This window comes from Triplophysa dalaica, chromosome 8 (genome assembly GCF_015846415.1).
Source record: "Triplophysa dalaica isolate WHDGS20190420 chromosome 8, ASM1584641v1, whole genome shotgun sequence".
Classification (NCBI taxonomy): domain Eukaryota; kingdom Metazoa; phylum Chordata; class Actinopteri; order Cypriniformes; family Nemacheilidae; genus Triplophysa; species Triplophysa dalaica.
The window spans coordinates 13,375,813-13,391,521 of NC_079549.1; the positions used below are offsets into that span (position 1 = coordinate 13,375,813).

Genomic DNA, 15,709 nt, shown 5'->3' on the forward strand with positions numbered 1-15,709 from the left:
GATGGACGTGTTAGTGTAACAGTAACACAACTGTATTGCTGTATTGGAGAAGAGCTACAGCAAAGACCAATGTTCAATAACTCACTGTTTTCACCTTTACAGTTTGAGCATAATCATGCATTATAAAGATTCTCATTACCCCAATACCTAATACAATCATTTTTACTGTAGTACAGTGTTTTCACACATTGAACGCCGTATAACAAATACAACCCAAATTATGAGGTAATATTCTATACTATCATACTACAGCCACAGGAAAAAATCCTAAATTTAATATAATCAGCTTTTCTACATGAATTGTGGCCATTCAGTCCAGTGTCCAGAAATTCAACAAAATCAAAGTCATAATCGAGGTTATCACCAAAAAATATTTGTGAACTTTTCCTAAATACATGTACAAATATCACTGTTGTATTGCTTAAAAGTAAATATCAACTTTTACATGCCTATAAATAGTGATTTTTAAAAACAGAAAAACTGAAAATGGTTTCTTCTGTTTTTCTGCGGCTGTTGGTATACATTCGCTACTTTGGAAATGTAAATGACTTGTTGACAGGTTTCATGAGAGTCACCCATAAGAAATGGAAGGGGAACAGAACAGACTGTGTCAGCTGTACTGTAAACTCATTAATGTAGATATTAAACAGTGGTGAGGCAAGACTGCAACCCTGACACACTCACTGTTTCTGAACTATCTGTGTCAACTGCCGGTTATCACCTTCTTTCTCTCTCTCTCTCTCTCTCTCTCTCTCTCTCTCTCTCACACAAATGTTACTCACTGATAGAGCGTCTGTGTTCAGATTTGGAGTCTTTTGGTTTGGGTTTAGGTGGATCGCAGATTGGTCTGGACAAACATTCTGTACTGTTTGATTTCTTTAGGGCTGCTCTTCCATAGCTCTGGCCTCCAGTTCTGCTTGACTACATAAAAAAATGAGTGTTTATTAACATGCAGAAATAACATCAAGAAATATAGTTTTAAGCATTGTTCACCGTGCAAAATGATTTATCTACTGTAAATAAATCTCAAAGTTATAGTATATTCAGAGATGCATTTAGGAACCCAGTTCTCAAAAGTTATATTCAATCATTACGTACAGCAGGAAACAACAAGAAAATAGAGCTTTCTTAACATTGAGTGGAACAGCATACTGAGCTCCAGCTATAGTGAATATGACCATATCTTCAATGTCATTAAATTCCAGTTAAAGACATCAACTGAAAGAGCTGTTAATATAATAATAGCTTCATTCATTTTCATAAATGACTTACCAGACTGTCCACTGTTTTTTGGAGGGTGTCGTGCCATTTGCAGATTGTTGGAAAATGATCAGCCTGTAGCAAAAACTCATCGCCAGTAGGGGTGGTGATCTGTTTGTTAGAGAGGTTTGAATAGAAAGATACATTATAACAACCAGCAAACTCTGTGTGAACATCGTGTGTTTAAAGGAAAACAATAACGAACCAATTTTGTTTGTTTTTTTAAACCAATTTATCTTTGATTATTCAAAAAGCTGATTCTGTAACAGACACCGTGGAGAAGGTAGATTTCAGGGACAAAATTACACACACAAGAGGTTTTGCTTTACACTCATGTTTCGAATGTTATAAGCCTTTTGACAATGCTATTAGTTTGATACCTGACTAAACATTGCACTTATTTTTCAAGACTGGTGTAACTCCACATGGCACGGTCTCATAGTATAAGCGGCCTTTCCACAAGATCCATGCCAACACCAACGCTAAGGTCAGAACTGTCAAATACCGTCACACTGAACAGATCCTTGTAACTTTAAAGAGAGCTGACGGCGCATATATCTAAAATCATTTTAAAGTGCTCACTCTTAAAAAAAAAAACACATCGCACGATAGATTCCACCACCCCCGTGAAGTCACTCTACATAGACGTCCAAAGTTTTGCCCATTTAAAACAGACTTCTCTGACTTGGAGAGAGGGGGGCGGGGGAATCAAGCAGTCTCTTTGGGGATGGAGGGAGGATGGTTAGGGGCACAAGTCTTGTCAGAGTGTGTTTGCGATCCCTCTATTCTTCAGAGTAGCACATCCGAGAGAACATGTTTGTTCTGAAGCTCGTTTTTTCCCTGAAGGCCGCCCGCAGACATGACAGCATTAGTTTGTAGTGGAGTGGACTTGTTGGAGTTCTCGTCGGCGTTTTGATCGAATGAAACATCTCCACTGTAATGAAGGATATAATGCTGCAGGTCATCAAAAACTTTACAAGGGCAGTTTCACATCTTGTTCTGGTATGACTTGTGAAGCACACGCAATAGCAGCGATCTCTTTTTATGCAGATTCGACAGATATTTAATGCATGACATTTTTAATTCAAAATTAAGCGAACTACTGTCAGTCAAATTCGTTTTTTAGAAGTACCGTGGCATTGTTTCACAACCCAGCACGCAAAGGATCAAATAATTCAAATAGCATTTCAAAGCCAAACCAGCCTTAATAAATTCAACACCATAGTTGTATTAAGTTAAACTGAAGCACATTGTATATTTCTTTCAAAATAGCTCATCCTGTAAATCAAGCTGTTTCAAAACCAAACGCCGCATTGGTCTTTGATATCACGGAGCTCATCGAAGAACGTTAACCGATGACTTTAATTAAGTTTGTGGGATGGGAGCCATTTAAAAGGGTTTAGATGTTGCCAGCATAATTTTTCACCAACACAACATTGTTATCAATGTTTATATCAAAAATGCAGATGACATGTATCAGGATTGATGTTCTGCATAAAACACATGCAAAATATTAAAAGAAATACTATTGGTAAAAAATGGCAAAACAGCTCATTGACAAACTGGGACTGTTGAAAAGTTTTTCGATTTTGGGAGTAAGTAATAAAGTATAACATAAAAGCACATGGCTTTTAATGCCACTGTTTAATGAGGAGGAATTTGAATATCTGGGCCCTCACTTTGACAGTTCATTAATGTTTAATTATGCAGAGCCGTATAAAGACCAGAATGCCATTTGTGACTTAACATTTGTGTTTTGCTGTTAAATTAATCATTAATTTGAAAGCTACACAAAGACACAACTCAACTTTGAAGCGCTTCTGATAACAGGGTTAATTATCTCCAATTTTCCACAAATCTTGAGATTGGTTTGAGTACGAGAGCGATCAGCTTCCGAAAGAAGAAAGAAAATGCATTGCGTTCTCTTGCTCAGTGTTTAATTCAATGATTCAGACTGCGTCTGCCAGATTAAAAACATTCATAATAAAAATAACAGAAAGGAAATCTTCGTAAAATGCTTCACTAGCTTGGAATACTGTTCCCATAACCTACTTCTTTAGATTGCAGTTTTGAGAGAGCTTTTCTCACAAAGAATTAAACGGCCAATCGATTTGATTAAACTCTAAGTAGTAAAACAAACACAAAAATGTTTCACAACCAAATTGCTAATATAAGTCTGGGTAAACAAATACAATATTGATAATGGAGCATGTAATAAAATAATAAAGATATATAGAAACAAAATATGAAATAATAAACTATGCACCCATCAACCATTAAGTATATGATCAGACACCGAGTTTCTGATCTCCAATATGTCCTAAATGTGTTAAAATTGTAACCCAATTTCCCAAAGAGGTCATTTTAGTACAAGCCAAAGTGTCTTATTTGTCCTGAGATGTGGTCTTGCAGGAGTTGTTTTTCTACTTTAATCTCTTTTGTAATCTGTTGTCTGAATCTCAAATCCTTCTGTTCACCCCATGATTAGAACCGTTTATACACTATATTGCTATGCTATGAACAGAGAAATTAATGTTCAATACAATGTAAGCAGCTTTATGCACTAAGGTCAAGAACTGCAAATACCTTTTGTTCAGCTCTCATGCAAAGTGGTCTTAAAAGATAAATGACGGTTGCTAGTTTAAAGGTCCAGTGTGTCATTTTTTGAAGAATCTATTGACAGAAATGCAATATACTACACGTAACCATATCTTCAGATGTGTATAAAGATGTGTTTTACATAATTCAGCGTTATGTTTTATTACTCAACTTTATTTATATAGCGCTTTTTACAATTTTCATTACCATGAATAAAGTATTTAAATACACATCGGGTCCCCTCAGATTTCGCAATGTTGCTTCTAGAGTAGCCCTACACGGACAAACTCCTCTACAGAGCTCGTAAATAAGTTATCTCCTTTGGGAATATGTACCAATCAGCCCCTGTAGTGCTTAGAGAGGGAGGGGTGGAGTGAATCGTTAGTTGCAATTCACAACCTCACCACTAGATGCCGCCAAATTTCATACACTGGACTTTTAAAAGTGCAGAAATATGTTTCAAATCTGAGAGAAAGTGCTTGAAACTCCACAATCATCATGTAAAACCTAAGAAATCTTAACAAATGATACTGTAAATCTATCAAAAATATTGATTCAACATTTACTTACCTATATTTAAATTACTTCAGAGTATTACTATTACCACGATGAATAAGTTGTTAAACAAATCTATAAAATAAACAAATCAGCTATTTTTGCATGAATCAACCATGACTATACTTTCCAACAAATGAATTTATTTATATTTTAATGTAAATGATCACTTATGAAATATAAACATATATATTGCAGCGTGAAAATATTGTATATGTGTACATTTGGGATACATAAAATGCCAACTACAATACTGGTCTCAGCAAGACAAAGAGGTCTGCTGATTTATTCTGAAGAGTTCATTTTCTGAATGTCCACAGGGCCAAAAGTGGCCAAATTTGAAGAAACACACAGTTGGATGTTCCTTAAAGTAACCGAAAAAGCCATCTATGTCTCCTCCATTTTTTCTCACCCAGAGACAAAAGCAACATGACAATGACAACATTTAAACGACTTTTTATCTTGCGCATTCTCCTAATATTTCTCAAAAACGTTATAAATGCACTGTGCTTTTAGTCAATTTGATGCCATTTTTTAGACATATTTTGATAGAAATGACAACATCCTGTGTTACGGGACACATTGGCGTGGCGGTTAGGTTAAGCCTGTTGACATGTACTACAATGAATGACAATCTAAACAACATTTTGTAATTACACAACACATCACTTCATTAGCTCAATTCTATAAAGTGTCCTTTCAAGAGTCCAATACTTAGCAGTCCTTCTGGGCAAGCCATTCAACGTGTCAGATCCTTCCTACTCACTGTACAACCTGTCAGTCGACCACATCGCCAGTAAACATGCCCGAAATTTTCAGAGTACATGAGACATCAGATCTGACAGCGCCTGGCCGAGGATCTTCATTTTCACAGACAGTTTAAGAGATGATGGATAGACGTGAACCACATGCTATTCATCATACTGCCTATAACATTCCAAACAGGATAAATTGGTTCATAATTTAGGCATTTCCTCTGGCCACTGTTCTTAAGAAAGGATTTATTAATCTATATGCGTTGTCTGACAGGCCTTTACCCAGAAAGACCTTACAGTTCACTCACAGTTTATGTAAAACATTATACAGAATATGCAGATGTAACTAATGTAAAAAAAAGTCTCTGACAAAGCTTTTTAGATTTTAGATTTGGGATGTGCATTTTTTTATGATGTAATATAACATTACAAACATTACAAACAAAAAGGTGTCTGTATTTCACCTCCATTTTTCTTCATGTTTTTCATTTCATAACATGGATACTTGCATTGAAACCCCCATATCTCAAACAGATTTATTACAGAGCACAATACTGGTTCCCCAACATGCAGAACAATTTCAGGCTATATGGGACAGTTGGCAACTCTTGGTGACGCGAACAGCAAAGGCGCTTGGCCCTGATGAGAGCGGAACGGTTTCTGTCTTATCTCTACAGTCTCTCCAGCTTGACGCCATATGCCGTCATATGATATTACAATCAGCCTCAGATGTTTCCTCTTGATTCTCAAACAGTCATGCCAGGCATCTATTGTCAATAATGTGACACAGTTGTAAGGTCTTAGTCCACTCACTTTTTACTATAGGGATGACTGGATTTCATAAACATTTTCACGCAGGTGACGCAAATGTGGACGAAATGAGAATCGGATTTCTATTGTCCGACTTTTTTGTTTCCTGCTATGCTGCAATCTGAAACGTGCGAAATTTAGGACGAATGTTTTGGAAGAAGATCCTTTTCCTCTTCCAATTACAACAATGGAAACATCTTTTTTCTGACAGGTAAATCTTAAGGTTATGATTAAAACATTTAAATAACACTATATAAATGATCAGATTAGAATTTGTGCAGGTATTGTTCTGCTTCGAGTTATGTCTTTACATGAACACCCAGATAAAGTATTTTTCTACATTAAATCATCCCAATAAAATTCTGTATAAATACAACCTTAATGTTTTTTAGATCTAAATTAAAGGTTCAAATCGAACATTAATCCTTGTTATCTCGAAATTAGATCATGAGACAAGCCTGCTTTTCACCCAAAATGTGTACTAATCTAAGCATGCCAACGTAAGGTTAGATGTAGTCACAGTATGTTTCTTAACCTTGTGATCTGCCTCAGTACTACTGCCTACACACATCCTAACCATAACCAAAGGTGACTGATTTTACATGGGCGGCAACTATGCACACCACAGAAATGGTGTTTTGCAAAAATGATACGATGAAAATTATAATTCAACACAGTTTTACATAAGCTAATAATGCATTCAAAACATACAGACACATGAACATTTGATTAAATGATTTATTTTAACTCTAAAACTGAACTGATTGATAGTCAACATTTCTATTATGTCTTCTTATTTTGTGTCTTAAGTAGCACAGGAACATTTTTAGTAATTGCCAAAAATACAGGGTATGGGTAAAAATTACAGGTTTTTCTTTTCTGCCCAAAATCATTATGATATTAAGTAAAGATTATGTTCCATGAAGATATTTTATACATTTCATACTGTAAATTTATAAAAACATTGCTTTTATATCAATATTTTCCTTTTTAGCACCCTAAGATTCCAGCTTTGTAAACATTTGTTGTTCCGCCATATTTTGTCCTATCCTAACAAACGATATATCAATATAAAGCTTTTTTCTTCAGCTTTCAGATGATTTTAAAATCTCAATATCTGAAAATGTACCCTTAAAACTGGTTTTGTCGATCATGGTCACATTTTGAATTTTTTCACCGAGACAGTTAAACTAAAAAAAAATGGCATCACTTACAAACCCTCGAGTTGTTCCAAATCTGCATACATATATAGAAAGATATTTGGAAGAATGCTTTTAACCAAGCAGTTCTGGCCAGCATTGACTACCATAGTACACTGCTATTAAAAGTGCTCCAAAACCTTTCATTTCTATTTAAAGGATACCTGCCTTTTTTCTAAAACAAAGAAGGCATAAAGATTAAGTTGCTTACATTTTGGAACAACCTTTAACGTAGGCAGCTTGATTTGGAACAAAGTATGTTGTTTCAGTGGTGGGAAGGCTTTCCTCTGAGAGAAATGTGGCACTTACCAAAGCTCTAAAGTTTCATCAGTGTAAGAAAACAGATCTAGTTTTGTGCAAACTCAGAAAAAGATAAATGCATATGACTCTTTAGGTTCATAACCCTTTCAAATGATCCAGAAAGCTGCGAGTCAAACTGAAACCATCTAAAAAAATGCATGATGAGACTTTCAAGCACTTCTTTGTTGAAGTGGTGCATCCTGCCTTTCTCACTAATAGACAGCAAATATTTCTCATATATGGCTTATAATAAGACTCAATGCCAATTACATCTACCCACATTTATGAGAATTCCTCTCATAATAAAAATAAAGCTCATTTCAGCTTTCCCGGCATTGCAAATCAAGGCTTCTACATTTCAACCGATAAGCACTGTAATCTATGTATAAGCAGAGATATAAGGATCTGCATCAGCATTTAAGGTTAATATTAGACGTGACAGAAGCATAAAAAGGACTGAAAGTCAACATTAGATGCTTAAGACACTGATCAAAACCTCCAATGAAAGAAAGTGAACTTCTTAATCGCAACTATCCCTCATGTGACACAAGTGTTTTGTCATGGGCTAAACCGAGCAGATCTACGAGACCTCGCCTGAATGCCTCACAGATTGCAAATCTAACTCAGAGCGCCGTTGAATTAACAACCCTCCGCACTAATTTCTAATCCCGGTTGAGGTTGATTGACAGCAATGGCAGACTACGAAATGGCTCGGTACCGTCATTACAAGCACTTTTTCCTTGCGAGAGTTTGGATTATTTAAGATTACTGTTTAAAGCCTTTTTAATCTCTCCTGCCGAAAAAGATTTCTGGCCAAAGCACTGGACGGCAAGTACTGCGCAGTGATAAAACATTATAAGAGATCGGCTTTTTATCCACGGTTTGCATCATTATGAAAGCTAACTCTGCTATCAATTTATTGATAATCACCGGGCGTCCCGACACACCAGCTTGAAGATTATCTCTCTTTAGATAAATCTTAATGAAAAGTCTTCAGGACAAAAATTGACTGGACAGAGATATCAAGGGATGCTTTTGGATCCAGATCATTGCAAACACTGGTGTGCGGATAAAATACTGTGTATTTTTTTCAAAGGCAGCTTATATGTTCTCGCTCATCTCTTGAGAAACACTTGAGGGATTTTAAGAGGTATGACACCAGTTCTGACAGACAATATCAAGCCTTTAAGAAGGGTCTGGTGAAAGCTCTATAAGCTCACTGAGCAATTGGATTCCCCTGTAGTCTTTTCAATCCCTTGAGACTTCATAAATGCATTGAACAACTTGGTTAAGCTGTGACCTTACAAGTTTGAGTTGAAGAAAAAAGGATAGATTTTACAGCTGAAGCTATGGGCCAAGTTATTAGAGGTGAGACCTTGTGACTCAAGAGATCTGTCTCAATACTGCTTTGCCATTGAGGTTTACGAGACAATATTTATCTGTTAATATGTCTATGCAATAATTAAAATATTCTAATATCAACTGTCTCACCTGCACCACGTTCTTTCGGCTTGATTTCTCTGTTGTCCACCCGATTGCAGCCCCACACAGATCCACACCATCTGGTCTACAACTGGGTTTCTGTGAAAAAATGTGACACTTTTTCCAAGACTGACACAAGAGCTTGTGTTAAAACTCACAGAGCTTGAGACATCGCGTTTATCTCCCCCAGATCTAATGATGAAATGCTCAGTAGATTCTTAACATCATGTGTCCTTCTGATCTTGAACCACCACCACAAACCAAACCTACCCAGCACTGATTCTGGACGCAATGTAAGTGTTTCTAAATACTAAACAACTGATAAACGGCATGATCTGAAAAACCGCATGTTCACCCCAAAATAAATATTTTGTCATTATTTATTAACCCTTTTGTCATTTTATACCTGTGTGACTTTCTTTCGTCTGCAGAACACAAAAGACGAAATTTGAAGAATGTTAACCGAATAATAACAGTTCCCAATTCACTTCTATGTTATAGACACAAAAGCAAAGCCAATGGGTTCTAATGTTGCTCGGTTACCGACATTCTTCAAATATCCTCCTTTGTGTTCTGCAGAAAATTCATCATACAGAGTAAATGATGACAGAATTTTCATTTTTGGGTGAACAATCCCTTCAACTGACACATTCTATAAAAATCTATGACATCTGTGAGGAGAAACGTCCATTTATTATGTCTGCGCTTTATACAAAAAAAAGCTCTGGCTTTTAAACTATTTGAAAGAGCAGTCTTACTGTTTTAATGAGGTGGCAAAAATACTTAACTTGATCCTGATAACCTCTGTGTGTATTGGCCTCAGAAATGGCTGAGAGGCTTGAGGGCTTTATAGCCACTTGACCATGAGTGATGTTGAACCAAACGCGAGCTGACCTCATTGATGGTCTCGATGTTTCATTTAAAAGAATGACAAGCCTGCCAAGGTAGAAAAACCTCTCAACCTCTGTATCACGCTCTCTCTCTTTCTCTCTCTCTGTTTCTCTCTCTTTCTCTCTCTTTCTATTACTGCCACATGCTCACTCAAATCATCAAAGTAATGATATGCTGGTATAATTCTATGCATGATGGGTAAATATTTTCTCAGCAATCATTACGTTTCTCCACCCATTCGTTAACCGTTATAGGCTACTGCTCAATGCACATCTGCATCTATTCATTAATGCTGCTGTTTGTTTTCTGTTTATACACATTATATTCTTATTATTCTCAATGAGAATAACCGTTTCCCTGTTTTGAAAGAGCAAGATAATTAACAATTCTCAGCATTAAATGTTTTTACTAAATGCACTCTGTTGGGCGTGTGTTAATATGCGTAGGATGTGTATAACAGAGCTGTAGTGTCTTACCAAATTAGCCACAGCTTCTTGTTTGCTCTCCTTATAGAATAATAGCTGACTAGAGGAGAGAACAACCCAGGTTGAAGTCCAGTTTTTCCTGTGAAAATATCAATGGTTGAATTTCTTCATTCATTTTTTTAATTAATACAATTTAAATTGTAAACAATATTATTATTATTTGTATCATTACAGACATACAGATAGAAAGATATGAATATTTAAACAAACCTTAATTTCTTCCCTCCTTCAGCAATTTTGGCTTTGTTTATATATTCTTTTAAAACAGGCTGAAATATAAAAACACATACAGACACAAATTATTTTGTCTTTCAGAATTCTTCAAAATGATAAAAAATGTGTCAGGGTAAAATTGAATTTGATTGTTTAATTTATTTGGAAAGGGAATTAAAAAAATGCACGTCATTTATTTTAAGATGAATACCAACTCAACTGAGCAAACTAAACATAATACGAAGGGTGAGCATCGCGTCCTCACTACCGGCTCATTATTCAATTTCCATGCTCTCTGATCTAAACCCAATTTCATGTTGTGTCAAAATAAAGGAGGCACCACAGATCATACCTGCAGCCCAACAGAAGCTTCCATGTTATGTTGAGACTGATTCCTCCGGTGACGATTAATCTAAACAAAGAGTGTTGCTAAGTCAATATGAACAATTTCACATTACTAAATTTTTGTGAGACCTAAAAATGAGTTTATGGACATGTTAATTTTCTATATACGTAAATTCCGTACGTTCATGCATTGTTAATGTCATGTATTTATGTTGTAACTTTTTATCGTTCTGTTTGGTGTGCATGACAGTCTATGTAAATAATATGCAGATGAATTACTGCTCATACAAATATTCTATTAAGCTATATATTAAATCATATCTGATCCTTTGATATCTCTATATAAATAATACATGAACGATCTTCATATTTTTAAAGAAGATCTAATAATTAAAACAATCACATAATAATTAAAAATCACAAACTGGTGTAATGTAGGTTTTAAATCTTGTGTATCATAAAAATGACTAAATACATAAATATACATTACTACTCAGAATGACACTGAATCGTTGGTTTATCTGTCAAAGTGTGATCAAACGTAAAAAAAAGAACCAATTGCAGCTAGTTGTGTTTTGTGCATGCTGTGTTGACAGAACTGTGGGAGAAATGAATAAAACCAGCAGGCCACGTTCAGCAGTGCTGGGCTGCCCTCTGCTGTTCTATACCTGACACATTCAGTTACAGTGTTTCTCAACACACAGCTTCACAGCTTCATGTGTTGCATTGTAATGTATCAACATACATCATTGATTTACACTGGTGATTCTCACGAAATCTTGGTCAGACATGATTTTCTTAAAAACACATGTATCAACAAATTCCCTTTATATCAATTGAAAACAAGGTATGACATGTTTTAAAGCATTCATTTCAAAACTTTTACGAACAGTTTAACACAATAAAAAAATACAAAAAAGGCCTTAAAGATTCTCATTACCGCAACCATTTAAAACGGACCATCTCATAGCATGTTTTGCTAAAAACAAGCGAAGCCATGATGCCTAGCAACTTTTTATTAATCATACATAATAAGACATTAAAGAATGATATTTTAAAAGAATATTATAGGCCTATATGTAAAATTGCTGTAAATGTGGAAAACTACCTGTATCGGTAATGCCATGGGAAAAAGTTGTTTCACAGCGTGACAAGAGAATATCAAGTTTTTAACTTGAAAAATATAAAGAAATTTGTTAACTTGTGAGCCAGTTAAAAGGGTATAAGTAGATGTACTTCTTCAAATAAAATCAAACTTGTATGTATGTAAATATCTTTCTGTGTCTTAAAAAATGATACGGAGGATGAGAATTTTCAGTCGAGGACACTTCTCTCTTCCACCATTTCTTCATTTTTATAATACATGAATATTCTGTCAATCGTTTTTTTTACTTTTTTGGTCATTTGAGAATATCTAGTAGAATTTCCCATTGTTTTTTTTTACAATGTTTTTTTTATTTTACTCTGTTTAAATACAACATATAATACACTCAGACAAATCAACACGCATTACGGTTGTGAGAATTTGAGCAGAAAGAGCAATAGAATACATGTCAAAATGAATATGGTATAGAACACAATTATCTTTAATCTGATCATTTTTTGTGTTACATTTTTTTAATGTTTTATCGTTCAAATCTTTACTGCCATGGTGTTTCAGTGGTTTCGTGAGAATCACAGCTCAAAAACCAATGTGTGAGCATTAAATTAATCTACCCAAGACATGTGGTGAAAGTGCGCATGTGCCCACTCACAGAGCTCACAGGTTTCTGTAGTGTCTCAGGGTCTGGAAGGACCATAGACTTAGTCTGGCTGAGTCTCTCTCCAGAGTTGCTTTGAGAGTTTTTGATCCTCATCTGAACAGCTCCAGGAAGTACCAGCCCGGGCTGCTTGTGCATTGCTCTGACACTGACAAATAAAATGGCATAATTCCTCTTAATATTTAGTAAATAATATGCATTTAGTAAAGACTGGGGCTAGTTGTCACGTTTCACTAAATTAAACTAAAAATTATTGCTTTTATGTGTAATAAGGAAATTTTATTCTAAATTTGATAAAATGACATAAAACACATGAGATGACCTCACTCATTAAACACTCTGCATTTACAAAAAATATATTATACCCTTCTGATTAAAATATATTTCTATTATAAAGCTGACTCTTGACTTAATGCATACCGATGTGGTTTTACTGTCTGTACTAAGACTGCCGCTAGTTTAACACTAGTTCAAAGCATACAAACCCTCTGCTATGTGCATCTGATATATTACTTGGAATCGTTTTTGCTCAGAGAAAGGCTTTACTGTCAAAAATAGAATAAGTCAAACTAGAATAGTTATCCGTTTTATTTTTGTCACAAAGGAGAGAAGACAAGTTTGAATTTATCAATATACAGTAAATCAATATTGCTATTGAATTGAATTCATTTCCTGAGTTGATTTCATCTTGTAAACTGCGATCACAATTTAAAAGCTGAGCTTTCATATATCTTCTTAGTATATATATATATAGATTAAACAGCATTGTTTCTAGTTGTGGTTTCAACATCAGTCTGATTGCACCATAAGACACACAGCAGAGGAACTGCTCTGAGAAAACTTTACACTTTTCTCTGGGTCTGAGTTCCTTAACTACATTTTACGCTACATGTGTATGTACTGAACAGCAACTTACACTTGAACAGCAATGAATTGTTTTCATATTTTGATCAGCCTGATTGAATTATATGTATTTCCGCTTCATTTGACACCAAAGTGTTTATGTCAAAACAAGTGTACAATGTGATTCACTCTAATGGCCAATTCTCTGAGTTTGAGGTCTACCGCACAGTGTCTACTTTTCTTCTCATTATAGAAACGCATTCAAGATGAACAGTGTTAAATGTAAAACATGCACCACTGACAATGCATGAAGATGGACAAATTCTGTATGCGTAAATTTAGATTTTAAGCCAAAAGTCTCTAAAGCTATTAAAACATGAACTCTGCAGTTGACATGGCAACACTCTGACATGACAGGAAATAAATAAATCTTCAAAAACAAAATGCACCGGAAACTCAATGCCACTTTTCTCTATGCATGATAAGTTGCCTTTCTTTCAGTGGTTTATTAAGGGGGCAAAAGTTAACAACCTCCTCCATGAGTGACTGGAACTTACACGTGAATGAAAATGAACAGGTTCAATCGAATCACTTTGACATTTTGCCATAAATTTACTACACTTTGCACATTTCTTTATTCCACTGACGTAGTTAAGGTAAAAAACCCATCAAAAGATTTCAAAAATTGAACTTCTCACCTAACATATATAGATATTAAAAAGTCAATGACACTTTGATGGCTTAATTATATGCAAAATAACAAAAGTTCCACTTTATTCAAACAAGTCAAGTCAGATACATCAGTAACTTTTCCTTTCCATCTCCTCTTAAAAAACTACATTAATCTGAAATGGATTACAAAGAAATGACATCACGATCAAAATCTAGAGCCAGAAACATAAGCAGAGACACTTTAAACAACCACCAGTAACCATTTTCCACCCACATCGCATTCTCTTCTTTCCTTGTTCATTTCAGGCCCAGGTTAAACAGATCTGCTGCATCAAAGCTCTTAAAAATTGATCAAGAATTTCTTACCTGGTTCACGTTGTTTACCAAAGAATATTGATCAAATTCTGTATCGGTAAAGACAGAGAAAGAAAGTGTCGTTTGGAGGAAGTGTACAGGTCACATGGGAGACTTGACTTCTTTCAAGATGTGCAAGTATTAGTGCATACATCACACACTCTGCACTTCCTGAGGCCTGTAACATCCGTTTCAGTCAAGATGGCTGCTGTTTGCAGATTAAATAAAATCAGCATCAGGCTAATATGAGGTTTATGTCTGTTCCGGAGTAAAATGGTTATTAGTTAAATGATTTTTTTTAGATAAGTGAGAGACATTATTTATTGTACTGCGATGAATTGTTTTCTACTGTAGTATTGTGTCTGGCAGAATTGTTCTTGTTCTTCTAAAAATAAGTTGAAATGAATATAATATGTAATAATATTTCTTCTGGTTTTAATTTTCAGAGTTATCCTCTTCCCTTTAAGGTAAATGGATTGTGACATGTTAAACATTTCTAACTGTATGATGGCAAACATTTTAATATGTCAAATTCATCCTTCTCTTCACACAGGAAATATCATCAGTCTCACAATAGGACTTTGTGTAATTGTTATGCAGTGACAGTATAATAATATAAAACATAATAATATATTAGGAGATGTATTTTTTATTTTCCATTCTCTAACATTCTATGTATATTCTGTATTGTTGTTTATTTGTTTCCACCTTCAGCATTACGGCTATATAAATATTCAGTTAAATTACGGTAGTCTTAAGAAGTTAATAATGTTTCATGTTAATATTCATATTTACAGTAGTAATATTTGATATACAATTCTGGTTCTGTTGTCTAACTAACTAGTCATTTATCAAGAGATTATTTTAAATACAATTTTGAATGCAGTGCACAGTTAGTCCAGCAGATGGAGACCTCATTTCCACATGAGAAAATAACATTTTATAAGGCGATTTGAGCTTTATAAAGTCATTCACTGTATTGCTCAAGAACAGCGACAGATGACCGATGTATAAGTAAAAGCAACAGTATATCAGATTATAAGTGCACATACAATCTATAACGCAGACGAGAAGTACTACAATGTAGCCACTAGATGGAGACAAACACTCACACACACGAACACTGTATTATATATTCGCTTACATTTGCAGATGTCTCGTATTCATCCTATTCATCACGCACATTT

The 15,709-nt window shown here is 35.0% G+C and overlaps 1 protein-coding gene across 2 annotated transcripts in view; it reads right to left on the reverse strand.

Moving 5' to 3' along the window:
• arhgap15 (Rho GTPase activating protein 15) overlaps positions 1-14,666 on the reverse strand; it is a 30,971-nt gene extending 16,305 nt beyond the window's left edge. Inside the window, exons 1-8 of one of the 2 annotated variants that reach the window (XM_056755902.1) lie at positions 14,535-14,666; positions 12,648-12,801; positions 10,901-10,960; positions 10,546-10,604; positions 10,327-10,414; positions 8,969-9,058; positions 1,273-1,371; positions 783-921 (exon numbers count right to left, since the gene is read on the reverse strand). In XM_056755902.1, coding sequence (XP_056611880.1) covers positions 783-921; positions 1,273-1,371; positions 8,969-9,058; positions 10,327-10,414; positions 10,546-10,604; positions 10,901-10,960; positions 12,648-12,791 — 679 coding nt within the window. In that variant the 5' untranslated portion in view covers positions 12,792-12,801; positions 14,535-14,666. The remainder of the gene's footprint in view (positions 1-782; positions 922-1,272; positions 1,372-8,968; positions 9,059-10,326; positions 10,415-10,545; positions 10,605-10,900; positions 10,961-12,647; positions 12,802-14,534) is intronic. The other variant, XM_056755903.1, reaches the window with a different exon arrangement.
• Between the last annotated feature and the right edge of the window lie 1,043 nt (positions 14,667-15,709).